This window comes from Podarcis liolepis (genome assembly GCF_965112155.1).
Source record: "Podarcis liolepis genome assembly, chromosome: Z".
Taxonomy (NCBI): Eukaryota; Metazoa; Chordata; class Lepidosauria; order Squamata; family Lacertidae; genus Podarcis; species Podarcis liolepis.
The window spans coordinates 102,822-120,089 of NC_139570.1; the positions used below are offsets into that span (position 1 = coordinate 102,822).

General features: G+C 48.4%; 1 protein-coding gene across 16 annotated transcripts; it reads left to right on the plus strand.

Annotated features, from left to right (window-relative positions):
- The first annotated feature begins 972 nt into the window (after window positions 1-972).
- On the plus strand, window positions 973-16,422 carry FRMPD3 (FERM and PDZ domain containing 3). Of its 16 annotated transcripts, none has more exons than XR_014521726.1 (16): window positions 973-1,825; window positions 4,000-4,261; window positions 4,357-4,485; window positions 4,711-4,756; window positions 4,890-4,976; window positions 5,357-5,485; window positions 6,129-6,260; window positions 6,635-6,754; window positions 7,055-7,191; window positions 7,915-8,032; window positions 8,130-8,219; window positions 8,621-8,800; window positions 10,514-10,643; window positions 12,136-12,693; window positions 13,951-15,871; window positions 15,949-16,422. XR_014521726.1 is itself a non-coding variant. In XM_083486251.1 (16 exons), exons 2-16 carry the CDS (start codon window positions 2,463-2,465, stop codon window positions 15,399-15,401), a joined length of 3,720 nt encoding a protein of 1,239 aa, XP_083342377.1. In that variant the 5' UTR covers window positions 973-1,825; window positions 2,299-2,462; the 3' UTR covers window positions 15,402-15,743. The 16 variants fall into 16 exon arrangements, 13 of the variants coding, with proteins under 13 accessions (XP_083342377.1, XP_083342375.1, XP_083342376.1 ...); XR_014521727.1 differs by having other exon boundaries at window positions 5,378-5,485; XR_014521728.1 differs by having other exon boundaries at window positions 4,383-4,485; window positions 5,378-5,485.
- The last annotated feature ends 846 nt before the right edge of the window (window positions 16,423-17,268 follow it).

The window sequence follows — 17,268 nt, forward strand, 5'->3', positions numbered from 1 at the left end:
GGGTAGGGCGGGGGTCGCCGCCGGATCCGTCTGGATGCGTAAAAATGCGCGTTTTCGGGGGGAAGGGCGCGCAGGCCTCGAAATCCGCGCTCGGGGGGCGCCGGGGAGGGGGTGGGATCCGCTCCTGGGGGGGCGCAGGGAGGCCCTCGCCTCTGTTTGGCCCGGCGGCCGCTGCAGAGGATGCTCCGCGCTCCGCCTTTCCGAGAGGAGGAGGGAGGGAGGGAGGGAGGGAGGGAGAAGGAATCACGTGATAGGAAGAGCAGTTTTGGGGGGGAGAACCCCAAAAATAAAGGAAATGAGAATCCGGAAGAAAAAAGCAATTTTCCCCTCCAAAATAAAGGGAAATCGCCCTCAAAGCGCAGAAAGGGGGGCGAGGAGACAGAAAGAGAAGGGGGAAGAGAGAGAGGGAGACGAGAAAGAAAGAGGAGAATGAGAGGGAGAGATGAGGGAGAAGAGAGGGATGGGGAAAGAGAGAGGAGGAGAAAGGAAGAGAAGAGAAAGGAAGGAAGGGAAGAGAGAGAAGAGAGGGATGGAGGAAAGAGGGAAGGAGAAAGAAAGAGAGGAGAAAAAGAGAGGAGGGGGAGAGAGAGAGAGAGAGAGAGAGAGAGAGAGAGAGAGAGAGAAAGAAAGAAAGAAAGAAAGAAAGAAAGAAAGAAAGAAAGAAAGGAAGGAAGGAAGGAAGGAGAGAGAAAAAGAAAGGAGAAGAAAGAAAAGAAAGGAAGGAGAAAAAGAAGAGAGAGAGAGAGAGAGAAGAGAGGGATGGGGAAAGAGACAGATGAATGGAGACGAGAGAAAGAGGGGGGAAGAGAGAGAGAGTACAGAGAGAGGAGAAAGAAAGAGAGAGGAGAAAAGGGTCGATGGGGTCATCTAGTCTGACCCGCTTCCGCCTCCGCCATTCTAGGGTTATTTCCTGGGTATAGGGTGGTATATTATTGTTGTTGTTGTTGTTGTTGTTGTTGTTATTATTATTATTATTATTATTATTATTATTATCAATCTCTCATGAGGTTCATGCCTTGCTCGAGGTCCGACTGGATGACCCCTGGGATCCCCTTCCAGCCTGGCCCCTCTAGGATTTTCTCTTCGCTTCTCCAATTCCCCTATGTTCCTCCAGCCGGGAAAAAAGAGCATCCTCTGCTGCCTCGGTGGTCAGTTGCTAAGCAACCCCGCATTCCAGGGATTCTCCCACAATGCTTTGCTCCATTCTGGCGAGGCCCGAAACCTCCCATTTCCACCCGCCGCCGCCCCCCCAAAAGATGCATAGGGGGGAAATCTGACAGCCGGGCTAGATCCGGTTTCATCTAGTTTGACCCCCCCCCCCAGCAAGGCAGGAATCTCATCATCATCTTATTATTATTATTAGAATCTATATACAACCGGGGGGGTCAGACTGGATGACTTTTGAGGCTCCCTTCTGGGTCCCCCATTCTAGATCCCTGCATTACAGGGGGGTCAGACTGGATGACTTTTGGGGCTGCCTTCCAGCTCCCCATGCTTGATCCCTGCATTGCAGGGGGGTTAGTCTGGATGACTTTTGGGGCACCCTTCCAGCTCCCCATTTTTGATCCCTGCATTGTAGGGGGGTCAGACTGGATTACTTTTAGGGCTCCCTTCTAGCTCCCCCATTCTAGGATCCTGCGCTCCGTTTCCCGCCTCGCGGGGGGGGGTCAGTCTGGATGACTTTTGGGGCGCCCCTCCCCTCTTCGCTTCCCCCTCCCTTCGCGTGTACTGCAGTGACGACGAGCGCCGCGAGTGCGCAGGCGCGGCCGCAGCTGCCCCCCCGCCGTCTTCCCGGGCCGATTTCGGGGGGCCGCAGGGAGTCCCGGTAAGGCCCGCGACCCCCATAAAAAAACCACAACTAGGGAGGGGGTCTGCTTGCGCCCGAGGTATACGCCCTCCCCCTTCTGGTTTTGGGGTTCCCGACGGAGCAGGTGGAGGGACCCCAAGTTCTCCTAATGCCCCCCCAACGGCTCCCTCCCTCTTCCTGCCTCTCTTTTCTCGAAAGATGGGCGGCCCCGTAGCAGTTTGGGGCAGTTTGGAGGGTATGTGTCCCCCCCCCCCCCCAGGCGGGCAAATCCCTTTGGTTCCCCACCCCGCTTTCACAAAGTGGGACGCAACGGCCCCGGCGCCCCATCTCGCCTCGTGCTTTTGGGGGGCTACGGATGGCGACGGTTGTGGGGCGAATGTGGGGCGTGGGGGACCCCCATTGGGACAGATGGGGGACAAGATTCCCCCCAAAGTCCTCCTTACACACACACCAAGCGGGTAAGTCCATTTCGATCCTTTCCCCGGCACCAGTGATTGCCTGGCGAATGAAAGGTTCGGATGGGAAGGTACCGGAGGGTCATCCAGTCTGACCCGTTGCTCGTAGCACGTGTGAAAAGGACCTCGGGGTTTGGGGGAACCACGAATGTCACCTCACTGGATTCCAGGCTTCTCTCTTGAGATCCCTGCCGCCGCGAATGGTCCGTTTCCAAGAATCTCCATCCAACCACCCGACCTCCGAGGAAGGAGAGGAAGGTATCAAAGGAGAGAACGACGAAATGAGAGGAGAGGAGAGATTGGGGGAAGGAGAGAAGAGAATAATAATAGGGCGGGAAGGGACCGCCAAGGCTACTTTGGATGGAGTTACAAGCTTGGTGGGTCAGAGGAACGCCTATTATTATTACTGTATTATTATTACTATTATTAGGATGTCAAAAACAGGTCATGCCGATGCCGGATGAATCTCAGGCCTCCTTCTCTTTCTCACCTTCCCCGTCTCTCTCCTCTCTCTCTCTCTCTTTCTTTCTCTCCTTCTTTCTCTCCCTCTCCATTCCTCTCTCAAATCTCCCTTCCTCTATCTCTCTTTCCACCTCTTTTTCTCTTTCCCTCCCTTCCCCTCCCTGGACTCCTTCTTTCTCTTCCCCATCCCCCCCCTCCTTTCTTTCTCCTCTCCCTCCAGTGTCACATCTCTCCCCCCCTTCCTTCCTCTCTTCCCCATCTCCCCTTACCCTTTCTCTCCATCTCCTCTCTCTCTCTCTACTCTCTTTCTCTGCCTCCCCATTCCTCTCTCAAATCTTCCTTCCTCTCTTCTCTCTCTCCCCCCTCTCTTTTCCCATCCCTTTCTCTGGGACCAGGCCAGCAGCTAATTCCTTTCATATTCTTGATCTGCTGAATTCTTCCCTCCCTCCATTCCCCCCCCCCCTTTCTGGCAGGAGAAAAGGAGGAGGTGACATGGCCAGAGGGCATCTCTCCCACCCACAGTGAGTAGGGTTCTCCTCCTCTGAGACAGGATCAGGCCCTGCTGCTGCTGGATTTTCCTGGATCTGAAGGCCAACTGCAAACGAAAAAGCAATATTTTGAGCTCTATTGTGAATGTTAAAAGAGGTGGTGCCTTAACTGGACATTTACGTTTGCGTTATTTGTGGGGCCTTTTTGTGGAGAAGCTGTGTCCCAACGAATAAATAAAATGGTTCTGGTTTAAAAATAAAATAAAAAATGTGATCAGTTATTGAATTGCAGTTGATTACAAAATGGCAAAGGAAAGCCAAAATGCTGTACCTGGTTGGCGAAAATGCAGTGTGCAAATCGATGCCAACTTTGCAGTTGATGAAGGCTGAAATGCAGGGAAGGGATAAGGGTGAGGGGTTGAGGATAGGAATAGGGGTTGGGGGTTAGGCATGAGGTTGGGGGTTAGGGGTAGGGTTAGGGGTTAGGGGCAGGGCCATCTTAAGCATATCAAGCGCTGTGGTGCAAAGCTCCCTCCGGTGCGCCCCCCCCCCCCCCGTTTCCCAGAGATGTCCACCTTTTTTTAGGGAGGACAGCGCTGCCTGCGGGGCTGGAGGAGGCAGGCAAGGGTGGCGAGCTGATGCTGGGAGGCGCTGCATTCAGCCTCCACCTCTTCCCTGATGCCCCATGCCACTATAGGTAAGACGCCCCTGGTTAGGGATTAGGGATAAGGGTTAGGGATAGGGGTTAGGTTTCCTTTTTTGGAATAATAAAATCCCTTTTTTACAGAAAGGTTCAACCCTGCTGGCATCCCAGATTCTGTGCATTAGGATAGAGACCAAGGATAGGATTCTTCCCTCCCTGTGTCCTGGAATCCTGTCTTCTCCCGCCGCTGGAGATGCAATGCCAGAGGAAAGCTGGGATGCTATGGAATGGGGACCGCCGCCTTCCGAGGCCTTCCGACAGGTGACGATCCGGCGCCACCCGGACAGAGGGTTTGGCTTTGTGGCTGGTGGCGAGAGGCCCGTGGTGGTGCGTTCAGTAGTGGCAGGTGAGGATTCCGGGGATAAATCTCAGCATCGGATGATCGAGTTGGAAGGGGGTTGGACTAGATGACGCTGAGGGTCTCTCTCCCCCCCCCGACAGACACCAGCTGCCCCTTCCTTTGGCAGGCGGACCCTCGGAGGACAAACTCTTTCCCGGGGACCAGATCTGGGCCATCGGTGACGAAGCCGTGAGTGATGTTGCCCGGGAGAGATTCATCGAAATTGTGAGGTGAGGAAGGAGGAAGCGGGTTCAAGACACGCTGGTCGGACTGGGTGACCCTTCTGAAATTTAAGAGCTGCAGTTCCTGCCTCCTCAACAAATCCATGGATTCTTTCTGGAGGAATTTCAACGCAGGGGAGCTGTGACCCCCGAGGGTCATCCAGTCTAACTCCCTGGAGAGGCAGAAATCTCAAGGAAACCCTAAATGTCTCATTTGTTCCTTTCCTGTCACAGAAACGCCAAGGAGTCCGCTGTCTTCACCGTGCTGCAAACCCATCAGGTGAGATCCCCAGGGGTCATGCATCTCAACCCCCACCCCCTGGCAAGTCGGGAATCTGCTTTTCCGGCTGAGATTTTGGAAGACGGCCGACCTCTCCAACAAGGCCCATCTTTTCCATCTTCTCCCCTTCCAGTCGCCCAAGTCGGCCTTCATCAGTGCTGCGAAGAAGGCCAAGCTGAGGTCCAACCCTGCCAAAGTGCGCTTCTCGGAGCCGGAGCCGGTGAGTTCTGGAAAGTTCTGGAAGGGTGGGGATGTGGTCATCTCCTTTCTTCATGTCTCCGTTGCCTCTTTGGGCTTGTTAAAGATAGCTAATGTGCTGCACAGAGTGACTGGGGAGGCCCGGCCAGATGGACGAGGTATAAGTAATAAATAATAATAATAATAATAATAATAATAATAATAATAATAATAATAAAATTTATATTTATACCTGGCCCATCCAGCTGGATGATTAAAAACATTAAAAACAGAATAAAACATCAAACCTTAAAACTTGCCTAAACAGGGCTACCTTCAGATGTCTTCTAAAAGTCAGGTAGTTGTTTTATATTATTATTATTATTATTATTATTATTATTATTATTATTATTATTCCGCCAGCCTCTGCTTTTCCGCCCGCAGGAGATGCTGAAGAAGGAAGCCCTCCTCCTCATCCCCAACGTCCTGAAGGTTTTCCTCGAAAACGGGCAGGTCAAGTCCTTCACCTTCGACAGCCGCACCACCGTCAAGGTAGAAAGGGAAGCAGTGTCTAGTGATTATTGCAAGGGGCTGGGAAGCAGCGCCTAGTGGTTAGTGACTTGTAAAATGCTTTCAGAGGAAAAATATTTCTAGAGATTTTCTATTATGTTACATTCTAGTCCAAAGGAATGTATTGAAGTTACATTCTATTTTATTTATTTAATTCTATTTAAGTTACATTCTTAAGTCTTGATACATTGTAATTCTTAATACACCAGGAAAGAAGGATTTATTTTAAGTTTTTAATGTGTGCTAAAACAGTCCTTTTTTATCAACATCAGTTAACAAACATGGATACATATGCTATCATGTTATTGTTTGAGTTAAATAATTGTTATTAAGGAAATGATTCTTCTCCTTCCAGTACAGTAGAGCAAAACAGTTGTCCAAATAAAAAGTTACCGGTAACTTATTAAACATCAACATCATTTTATAATTATCGGTCTGTGTATTTCTAATAGTAGAACCAAATCAGTCATTTTTGATAGAACTGTAAAAATTGATTATTCCAAAAAGGAAACCTCCCTCTGATTGTCACTATTAAGGTGGGTGCCAGCAAGGCTGAACCTTACTGTAAAAAAACGGATTTATTTTTCTTATTCTTTAAAAAATGCTTTTCTCTCAACCCTCCCAGGATGTGATGGCAACCCTCCAGGATCGCCTTTCCCTGCGGCGGATTGAGCATTTTTCCCTTGTCTTGGAATACCGCAGCCCCGAGCGGAGCCACCAGTTCCTCCTCCTACAGGAGAAGCAGCCTTTGGCCCACGTGAGTCAGGAGGAGCCGGGGGTCATCTAGTCCAACCCCCCCCACCAGAGCTTTGAAATCCTCCCTCCCTCCCTCCCATCCATCCTTCCTACCTTCTTTCCTCACTCCCTTTCTCTCCTTCTTTCCTACCTTCTTTCCTTCCTTTGTCCCTCTCTCTATCTCTTTCCTTCCTTCCTTCCTTCTTTCTTTCCTTCTTTCCCTCCCTCCCTCCTTCCTTTGTCTTTCCCTCCTTTTCTCCTTCCTTCCATCATCCCTCCCACCCTCCCTTCGTCCCTCCCTCACTTTCTCCCAAATCCCACAAGGATGGACAGGGGAAAGGGACCCCAGGGTCATCTAGCCCACCCCCTTGCCAGAGCTCTCTTTCCTCCCCCCAGGTCGTACAACGGACCCACTACCAAGGAATGCGGTGCCTTTTTCGGGTCAGCTTCTACCCCAAAGACCCTGTCGAACTGTTGCGGCGAGACGCCGCCGCCTTCGAATACCTCTACATCCAGGTCAGCGGGGTGTGTGTGAATGTGTGGTTAGAGGGTCCCAATCCTTCCTTCTAGCCGGCTGCTCCACCTAGTGGTCCTCACTGCTCCTCAAATGGGCAGGGTATAAATTTATTATTATTATTTTGCTGGGGGTAAGCACTAGTTCCAGCTCACTAGTCTTCCTAGTCCCTCGATCTAACCACTAGGGACTGCTTACAACTCACAAACCACTAGGTGCTGCTTTCTAGTCAATAACCACTAGTCACTGCTTCCCAGTCCCTCGCGGTAACCACTAGGTGGTGCTTATAATTCCCTCTCCAGAGCCGCAATGATGTCATCCGGGAGCGGTTTGGTGCCGACCCCGATCCGGAGTCGCTCCTGGTCCTGACGGCACTCCACATCTATATCACCGTCTCAGCCACCCGTCCCAGCCACAAGGTGGCGCTCAGAAACGTCGAGTGAGTGAGTTCTGGGGGGAAACCTGAGGGTCATCCTGACCAACCCTTGTTCCCACACCCGGGATAGCCAACCATCCTTCCTTCCTTCGTCCCTCACTCCCTTTCTCTGTTCTTCCTTCCTTCTTTTTTTCCTCCCTCCTTTTCTCTATTCTTCCTTCTTTGTTTCCTTCCTTAGGAAGGAAGGAAGGGAGAAAGGAAGGAAGGGGGAAGGAAAAACAAAAAGGGAGGGAGTGACAGCAGAAAGAAGGGAGGGAGAACAGAGAAAGGAAGGAGGGAAACAAGGAAGAAAGAACAAAGAAAGGGAGGGAAGGAGGATAGAGAAAGGGAAGGAGGAATGAAGAAATGAACAAAGGAAGGAATCAGGGAAGGAAGAGCAAAGGGATGGAGGGGGAGGGAGGGAGGGAGAAAGGAAGGAAGGAAGGAAGGAAGGAAGGAAGGAAGGAAGGAAGGAAGGAAGGAAGGAAGGAAGGAGGAAGGAAGGAAGGAAGGAAGGAAGGAAGGAAGGAAGGAAGGAAGGGCAGAGAAAGGGAGGAAGGGTCGAAGGAAGGAAACAGAAGGAAGAACAGAGGGAGGGTGGAAATGGGGAAGGAAGAACTGAGAAAGGGAGAGAGGGGAGGAAGGAAGGAAGGAAGGAAGGAAGGAAGGAAGGAAGGAAGGAAGGGCAGAGAAAGGTAGGCAGGAAGTAAGTAAGTTGGAGTGTGTGCGTTTCTTTTTTCTCCCCAGAAAGGAGTGGGGTCTGGAGCCCTTCTTGCCTCCCTCTCTGTTGCCAGCTACCAAGGACAAGCTCCTGCGCCGGTCGCTCTCACAACAGCTGAAGGCGCACCAGCGGCGCGGCGCCCAGGTGGGACCCTAACCCCTGGGATGGGTCCCTAACCCCCGCCTTGAGCCTGGGGTCAGACTGGATGACCCCAAGGGGCCCCCCAATTCTCTCCTCGCAGGTCTCCCCTACCCGGGCCAAGCTCCAGTACCTACGCCTCCTCGACCGGCTGCCCACCTTCTCCGGTGTCATCTTCCAGACCGTTGGGATGGTAGGGCTTCCGGGTTCTGGTTTGGTTTTTGTTTCAGGTTCTGGGCTCAGATTCTGGTGCCAGGTTCTGTTTTCTGGTTCCCAGTTCCGGGCTCTGGGTTCCAGTTTCTGGGCTTGTATTCTGGGTTCCAGTTTCTGGTTTGGTTTCCAGTTCCTGGTTCTGGTTTCCAGTTCAGTTTGGTTAGGGTTCCCGGCTTTGATTCTGGTTGCGGTTCCTGTTTCAGTTCCAGTTCCTGGATTCTGGTTCCAGGTTATGGGTTTTGGTTTCTGGTTCCTGGTTCTGGTTTCCAGTTCAGTTCGGCTAGGATTCCGGGCTTGGATTCTGGTTCCAGGTTCCGGTTTGGTTCCAGGTCCTTATACTGGGTTCCAGGTCTGAGTTTGACTACTCTGACTCTCTCGTAGGACGGCCAGGACACGGCCCCCACCCTCTTGGTGGGCCCCCGCCATGGCGTGAGTCACGTCATCGACCTCCGCACCAACCTGACCACTGTCCTGTGTGAATTCAGCCAGATCAGCAGAGTCCAACTCTTCCGGGAGAACCCGGGTGTGGCAAGGGTGGAGACCGGCATTGTGGATGCAAAGGTGGGCAGGCTGGAGGGCCGTCTGGGGGTCATCCTGTCGCTCGGATTTTCTTTGTTGTTGTTTTTTTCTATCAGATTTTCAAAATTTTAAATCTGAATTTAAAAAATTTAAATCAGATTTTTAAATTTTAAATTTGGTTTTTGATTTAAATAATATTTTTATTTAAATCACATTTTTAATTTAAATCACATTTATTCTATTTAAATAAAAAAAATTATTCAAAGAATCAGATTTTTTTATTTAGATCAGATTTTAATTTAAAGCACATTTTTAAAAAAATCTGATTATTTCAATTTATATCGGATTCTTTTGATTCAATTTATATTGTGATTTAAATTAGATTTTTATTACTTAAATCAGATTTTTCATTTAAATAATATTCAGGTTTTATTATGATGAGAACAATAAGAATACAGTGGTACCTCTGGATGCAAATGGGATCTGTTCCTGTAGCGTTCCCAAAGCAAAGGAAGGATTAGACTCTGATTAGACACAGAGGCTTCAACCAGCAAGACTCTGGGAGGAGTGCATATAATAATAATTCCTGTCCACCCTTCGGCCCAGGTCGTTTTATTCACAAAAGAACTTTTTACCCAGTGTTCGTAAGAACCAATCAGATTTTCTCTAAGCACTTCAAAAAACCCCACGTGGGTACAAAGTTACACTACAAAACTACCGTATTTTTCGCTCTATAAGACGCACCAGACCACAAGACGCACCTAGTTTTTGGAGGAGGAAAACAAGAAAAAAAATATTCTGAATCTCAGAAGCCAGAACAGCAAGAGGGATCACTGCTCAGTGAAAGCAGCAATCCCTCTTGCTGTTCTGACTTCTGGGATAGCTGCGCAGCTTGCATTTGCTCCAAAAGATGCACACACATTTCCCCTTACTTTTTAAGGAGGGAAAAAGTGAGTCTTATAGAGCAAAAAATACGGTAAGTTAAGCATGCATACTTCTGGGGTAAATAAAACAGAACTAAAAAGGAAGAATGCATTCAGCAAACTCAGAGGTCATAAACAGCAATAAAGGAAGGAAAGACTGGTAGTATTTACCATCTCTTTGTGAAGACTCTTCCTGGCCCTTAAGCTCTATCTAAAGATTAAAAAACTACATCAAAGAAGCTACCTACTATCTTTTATGGCTCAGGATGCCTGATGAAGCAACTGGCCTGTGAATTTAGAATGCTGATATGTGCCTGTCAGGCGTAGAAAATGAACAGTAGAGAAAATGGCCAGAAATGCAGAGGCTTGTGGGATTTGATCAGAAATTATTGTCAATGAATCTAACCCAGTCAATGCCATGCTTTCATAGCGGACACAATGGCTTGATGCATATTTTATAATTCCTCATAGTAATCCCATCTGATCCCCACACTCTGGAAATGTGCACTCCTACAGTTCCAGAGCTCATTCGCATCCTGAAGCGAACACAACCTGTGCCTGCACGTGTCGCGATTTGCCATTTCCGTGCATGCGCATAACGTCATTTTAAGCATCTGAGCATGCGCGAATAGCGAAACCCAGAAGCACGTGCTCTGTTACTTCCGGGTCGCCGTGGAGCACAACCTGAAAATATTCATCCTGAAGCTACTTCAACCAGAGGTATGACTGTATAGTAATAGACTAGAATATTGTATGGTCCTATTATTCCAATAATAATAATAAAGATCAATATTTTATGATTTTATGATTCCAATACTACTTCTCTCCCCAGCCGCTGGTGCTTCTGATGGAGTGGCCAGAAGCCACCAATTTTGCTGGCCTCATTTCTGGTTACTGCCACCTACTGGCCGACTCCAGAAGGATGCTTTTCCCGGTCGCACCACCTCCCATGACCAAGGCAGGTACGTTTCCAAGCAAGGGAAATTCCAAGCAGCTGAAAGTCAGATTTTTCTGGAGGGGATGAAATCCCAGAATCCCAGATTGAAGGAAGCCAGCCTGGGCCCCTATTATTATTATTATTATTATTATTAATATTATTATTATTATTATTATTATTATTATTAAATTTACCCTTACATTTCTCCAACAAAAAGGGACAATAATAATAATAATAATAATAGTCTTACATTTCTCCTATGAAAATAGGCATATGCTAAGTAACAACAACAACAATAATGCTTTTACATTTCTCTGTTGAGACGACAACAACAATTTTACATTTCTCCTATGAAAATAGGGACATCCTAAATAACAGCAACAATAACAAGTAACAGCATCAAAACAACAACAATCATGCTTTTACATTTTTCTGCTGAGAATAGAGACATCAATAATAATAATAGAATTATTAATTGAATTTATATACCGCTCAATTCCTGGGTCCCCCTGTTGTTGTTATGTTATGTTATGTTATGTTATGTTATGTTATGTTATGTTATGTTATGTTATGCCATGCTATGCTATTCTTTTTTATTCTTTTCTTTCCTTTTTAATTAATTGAATGTATCTACCGGCCTACATCCTGGAGTTCCCAGATATATAATTTACTATATATAGTATTCAAATATTAATATGAATATTAATACTTATATTATTATTAGAATGAGAATGAGAATTTATATACCAGCTCCCATGACCAAGACAGGTACATTTCCAAGCTCAGAAAATTCCAACCAGCTGAGATGTCTGATTTTTCCAAAGGGAATAAAATCCCAGATTGAGGGAAGCCAGCCTGGGTCCCTGTAAACAAAAACAACAACTATTGATTTATATCCCGCCAATTCGTCCACTCTTATATTTCTCCAATGAGAAAAGGGACAATCATCATCATCATCATCTTACATTTCTCCAATGAAAATAAGCATATCCTAAATAACAACAACAAGAAAAGAACAATAATGCTTTTATGTTTCTCCGCTGAGAATAGAGACGTCAATAATAATAATGACCACAATAATTTTACATTTTTCCTATGAAAATATGGATGTCATTAACAACAACAACAATTTTACTCTTTCGTTTCTACAACGAAAATAGGGACAATCTTAATAATAATAATAATTTTACATTTCTCCTATGAAAATAGGGACATCCGAAATAACAGCAACAGCAACAAAACAACAACAATCATGCATTTATATTTCTCTACTGAGAATAGAGACGTCAATAATAATAATAGTAATAATAATAATAATACATTTAGGTGCAGAAAATAATACATTTAGGTGCAGAAAATCTGAATGCCCCACGGACACGCAGGAGGTTCCAGGTTTGAATCAGGCCAATCATGGGTCAAGAGGGTCAAGACCATCACAGGTCAAGAGGGTTGGACTATACAACGCCGGAGCACCTTCCGTGGCAACCATCCTCACCCTCCGGTCTCTCCTTTTCCAGGCAGAGAGAAGGAGGCTGGGAACCGTAGTGCCTGCAGCAACCGTCGTGCTATGCCACCGGAGCTGCCACGCCGCCGCCGCCCCGACCTCAACCAGAACCGGATCTTTGGAGATGGGGAAACGCGTCCCAGGACCAAGTCGGATCCAGTGCTGAAACTCCCGGGTGCCGAGGGCGAGGGCTGCGGTGCCAGGCGCGCCCGAGCCCGCTCGGTGGACGGTCCCGGACGGAGCCTGGGCCGTGCTGGCCTGGACCTGACGGCGCTGCCACCGCCGGGCAGCGAGGGCGATGAGGACGACCCCACCACCGCCCTGGCCATCGCGGCACCGCCACCTGGCTTCGGAGACAATAGCTCTGATGAGGATGACACCCGGTGCCAGTGGGCGGCACCAAGCGAGGATGCCGGGTGCCAGCTACCAGTGACCTTCGTCGAGGCGGTGGTGCCGGGGTCCCGGACGGTCCGGGAACGAGCCCAGGATCTCGACGAGGCGCTGGTGTCGACCCTGCAAGCCCTGGAAGCCCTGGCGGAGGCGGAGGATGGACCACCGGCGTCAGCCACGGGTATTGAAGAGGGCGTTGAGCCCACCCCCTGAAATAGGGATTAGGAATAGGGTTATAAGTATTAGTAGTAGTAGTAATAATAGTATTGAAGAGGGTGTCAAGTCCACCCCCAGATTAGGGATAGTTATTATTATCAGTAGTAGTAGTAGTAATATTAGTATTGAAGAGGGTGTCAAGTCCACCCCCAGGGATAGGGATAGATTATTATTATTATTATTATTATTATTATTATTATTAACATCATCATCAATATCATTATTATTAGTAGTAGTAGTATTGAAGAGGGTGCCGAGTGAGGTGTTCTCAAAGTAAAGGAAGAATTGAACTCTGATCAATAAGAATACACACAGATGCTTGAACCAGCAAGACTCTGGGAAGGGTGCGTATAATAATCTGTCTCTCCACCCTCCGGCCCAGGTCGTATTATTCACAAAAGAACTTTTTACAGAGTGTTCGTAAGAACCAATCAGATTTCTTCTGAGCATTTCAACAAATCCCATGTGGGGACAAAGTTAAACTACTAAAACTAATTAAGCGCACATATTTCTGGGGTAAACAAAACAGAACTACAAAGGAGTGCATCTGGCAACCCCGGGAGGTGATAAACAAGCAATATACATAAGGATGGCCAGGAAGACAGTGATCATTATCACCTTCAGGTGAGATCTGTTTCCAGGCCCTAAGATCAACATCCTGAGATTAACATTTCAGAAAAGCTACATCAAAGAAACTTGCCCACTATCTTTATGGCCCAGGATGAATGCCTGGCAAAGCAACTGGGCTGTGTACGTGACTTGTCAAGCAAGAGAAATGGGCAGTGGAGGAAATGGCCAGCGATACAGAGGGTTGTGGGATTTGGTCAGAAATTATTGTCAATGAATTAAACCCAGTCAACACAATGCATTCATCGTGGACACAATGGCTTGATGCATATTTTATAATTCCTCATGGTAATCCCATCTGATCACTACAGTTAAATCCAGGATTATCATCATCATCATCAACAACATTATTATTATCATTGTTGTTGATGATTATGATTATCATCGTTGTTGTTGTGTTTTGGGAGCTGCCCAGAGTGGCTGGGGAAACCTAGCCAGGTGGGCAGAGTAGAAATAATAAGATAATAATAATTAGGGTTAGGGATAGGGGTTCAAGATAGGGATAGGAGTTAGGGATAGGGATTAGGGATAGGGTTATTAGTAGTATGATTATTATTCAACATCCTAATGCTCCCGGCCCTTGTGGTTTCTCCAGGTCTCATCGTCCTGGCTGCCCTTGACCCCGACTCCGGCCGTGACGCAGACGCTTCCCCCAACGCCACCTACTTCCTGGCGCAACGGGTCGACCCAGATGGCTTCCTGGTCCAGAAGGACCTACCTTTCCGCTTGAGAGGCTGTGGGGCGCCCACTTGGCAGGCGAAGACTGGGAAGTCCTCACCAGCGTGGCTCGCCGAGGCCAAACCAAGTCCCAGTGCTCAGCCTTGCCCCTCGAACCCTGAACCAGAGTGTCCCCAGAAGGAGACAGAGAGCTGCCAGGTGCCGGCGGATAGGATCCGGAGAGATACTATGGTTCCCCCACCTCAGGAAGTGTCTGATCTCGAATCCAAGGTGCCACAAGGAGAAGATCTGGAGGTCCCGGCGCAGCCGCGGGTGCCCCGGCCAGCGTTCCGCTTCCGGAAGCTCTTCTCAGCGACATTCCCATCACGGCTCAAACGGGAGACGGATGAGCGCCGGGCGCAACTCCGGAAAGTGAAGCAGTTTGAACTGGAGTTCCTGGAGCAACTCCTGAAGGGTCCGGCGCCGGGGGGCTGTGGTTGCCCACCTGGCACCAGCCCTGTGCCAACAGCGCCCAGTGTGTCGCGGTGGGACTGCAGAGGGAGAGAGAGTTGCCCGCAGCGGGTGGCACAAGGATTCCCGAGTCGACGGGTGCGCTCGGCCAGCCCAGAGCCGAGAGATGTGGAAAAGAGAGCCTCCTGCCTGGGGACCGAGTGCGTGGTGGCAGCAGCGCCACGCTACGAGAAGCTGCAGCGCCGCGCCAGCAGAGAAGGGGCCGTTCCAGAAGAGTGTGATCCAGCGCCGCGTTTCCCAGATGACGTGTGCCCACAGCAACTGGGGCCGGGTGGAGAGGGCTGCTGCTCAGTGCGCTCCTGTTTCTCAGCACGGGGAGGTGACGATGAGGCCGATGAGCTCTGCTACTCGGTGCCGCCAATGCCGGATGCAGCAGCCCGGACACAGGAGATTGACCTGCGGGCAGCATCGGGCCTTGACCGCATCCGGGAACTGTGCGGGCGGGAGTACGCCTTCCCTGGTGGGTTCTCGGCGGTGAGGCTCGACGCTGAACGGCTGCTGGGCGCCCTGCGGCAATGTGCAGCAGCGGCAGGGAATGGGGCGTCGGTGCCAGATGAGGGCCGGCGGGAGCTGGCACTGGCCTTCCGGGAACTGAGGGCCGCCTGCCGGCGGGTGGCAGGCGCCGAGAAGAGCCCAGCACGGCTGCTGCCAGCCGTCGCCGGGAGCTTCCGGGTGCTGGCACGGTTGGCGGAGATGGCAGCGGTGGTGGGCAAAGAGGCACGGCGGCGGGCACTGCTGGCTCAGGTGGAGGAGGTGGCGAGGAACTACACCGCCCTGGCGAGGGCGGCGGAGGAGTCAGCAGCCAGGCAGACAGGCGAGGAGCCAGTGCGCCCATTGACGGCACCGGCGGCAAAGTGAGGCTTGCTGAGAGGACGTTCAGGGAAGTGTGACGAGGCGGCTGTTTTGCGGGGAAGGCGGAGGGCGGCAATTTTCTCGCAGAGGGCTGAAGTGCCCTGGGCTCCATTGGCGGGAGCCCGGTCATGTAGTCCAACTCCTCGGCTCTGAAAGCCGGGATGCGGTTGGGTGACCCCACCCACTGCAAGAATTGGCACAGGACCGTCCAGTGGAGAGGGGGAGGAAAGAAGGAAGGGAGGACAGAGGAAGGGAGGAAGGAAATGGGGTAGGAAGAACGGATAAACGGAGGGAGGGATGAAGGAAGGACGGAAAGGAAGGACAGAAAAGGAGGGGGGACGAAGGAAAGAAGGAAGGGAGGGAGGGAGGGGGGAGGAGGGATAGAGAAAGGGAAGGAGGGAGGAAATGGGGAAGGATTAACGGAGAAAAGGAGGTAGGGAGGGACGAAGAAGAAAGGACAGTGAAAGGGAGAGAGAGCCAAAGGAAAGAAGGAAGGAAGGAAGGACAGAGAAAAGGAAGGAGGGAGAAAGGAAGGAACACAGGAAGGAAACAGGGAAGGAAGAACTGCAGAACAGGGAGGGGGGCAAGGGAAAGAAGGTAGGAAGGACAGAGAAAGGGAAGAAGGAAGGAAGGAAAGGAAGGAAGGAAGGAAGGAATGAAGGAAGGAAGGAAGGAAGGACAGAGAAAAGGAAGTAGGGACAAAGGAAGGAAGAATGGAAATATGGAGGGATGAAGGAAAAGAAGGAACCTGGGAGATGGTTGGATGACTTTGGTAACCACAATGGTTGGTACCACAATGATTGGCACTGAGCTGGCCTTGCCTAGGGTTGGGCTGGATGGCCTTTGCGGTTCCCTCTGGACACAGAAACCCCCCTTTTTTACATGCCTGTATATATTATACATAATAAAGACTATATATGTATAGATATATGGAAATTATATCTCTGTAAATTTGACCTGAGATTGTATATATAGAAAGATGTGAAACTTATATGCAAATTTATGCCAATACACGAATCTTCATATCGATCTTGTGTTTGTGACATCTCTCCCCCCCTAAAAAAATTGATAATAATATTTATTTTAAAATATGGACTATTCCTAAACAATGATATTAATTAATATTAATCCAGAATAATGTTGGTTAAAATTAATATATAATGATATTAATGTGGACTATTAAATAACTAATCAAAGCAAGTAATAATATTAAGTAATATTAAGTAGCAAATAATATTAATAATTGATATTAATATTAATAATAATGTTAATTTTGAAAAGCGGACCTAATCCGAGTCCTTTCTTGACTCTTATTTCTTTATGAAATTTGGGGAAAATAAATAATAATATAAACATAAAAATGTAACAACAACAATATCCACCAATATCCATTTTATTGTTTGTACTAGCCCATCTGAGAGGAATACCTGAAAATAATCATGAAAATTCTTCCTTGATTTATTTCTTTATGAAATGGGTGGGATATAAATAATACAGATCTGGAACGCCATGGAGTTTGGACATTTTGGCTCCTGAATTTAACAACAACAACAAAAATTATTATTTGTCCTGTGTTGCCCCAAAACCATCATATTTTTTCCTTGATTTATTTTTTATTTCTTTATGAAATGGGTGGGATAGAAATAACAGCAATAATCATATAATCATATAATACAAATACTGATAATAATAAAAATGCTAATAATCACTAATAATGATGAGATACAATGAAACAATAACATAAAATTAAAAAATAAAGGAATTCACCCAAGATTAGAGAAGGAAGGCCTGGGGAAAAAACTTTTTTTCCTGTTTCCCCCCCAAAAAAACCTGTCCCCCCCCCCAGGGGAATTGGAAAAAAACAGTTTGACAT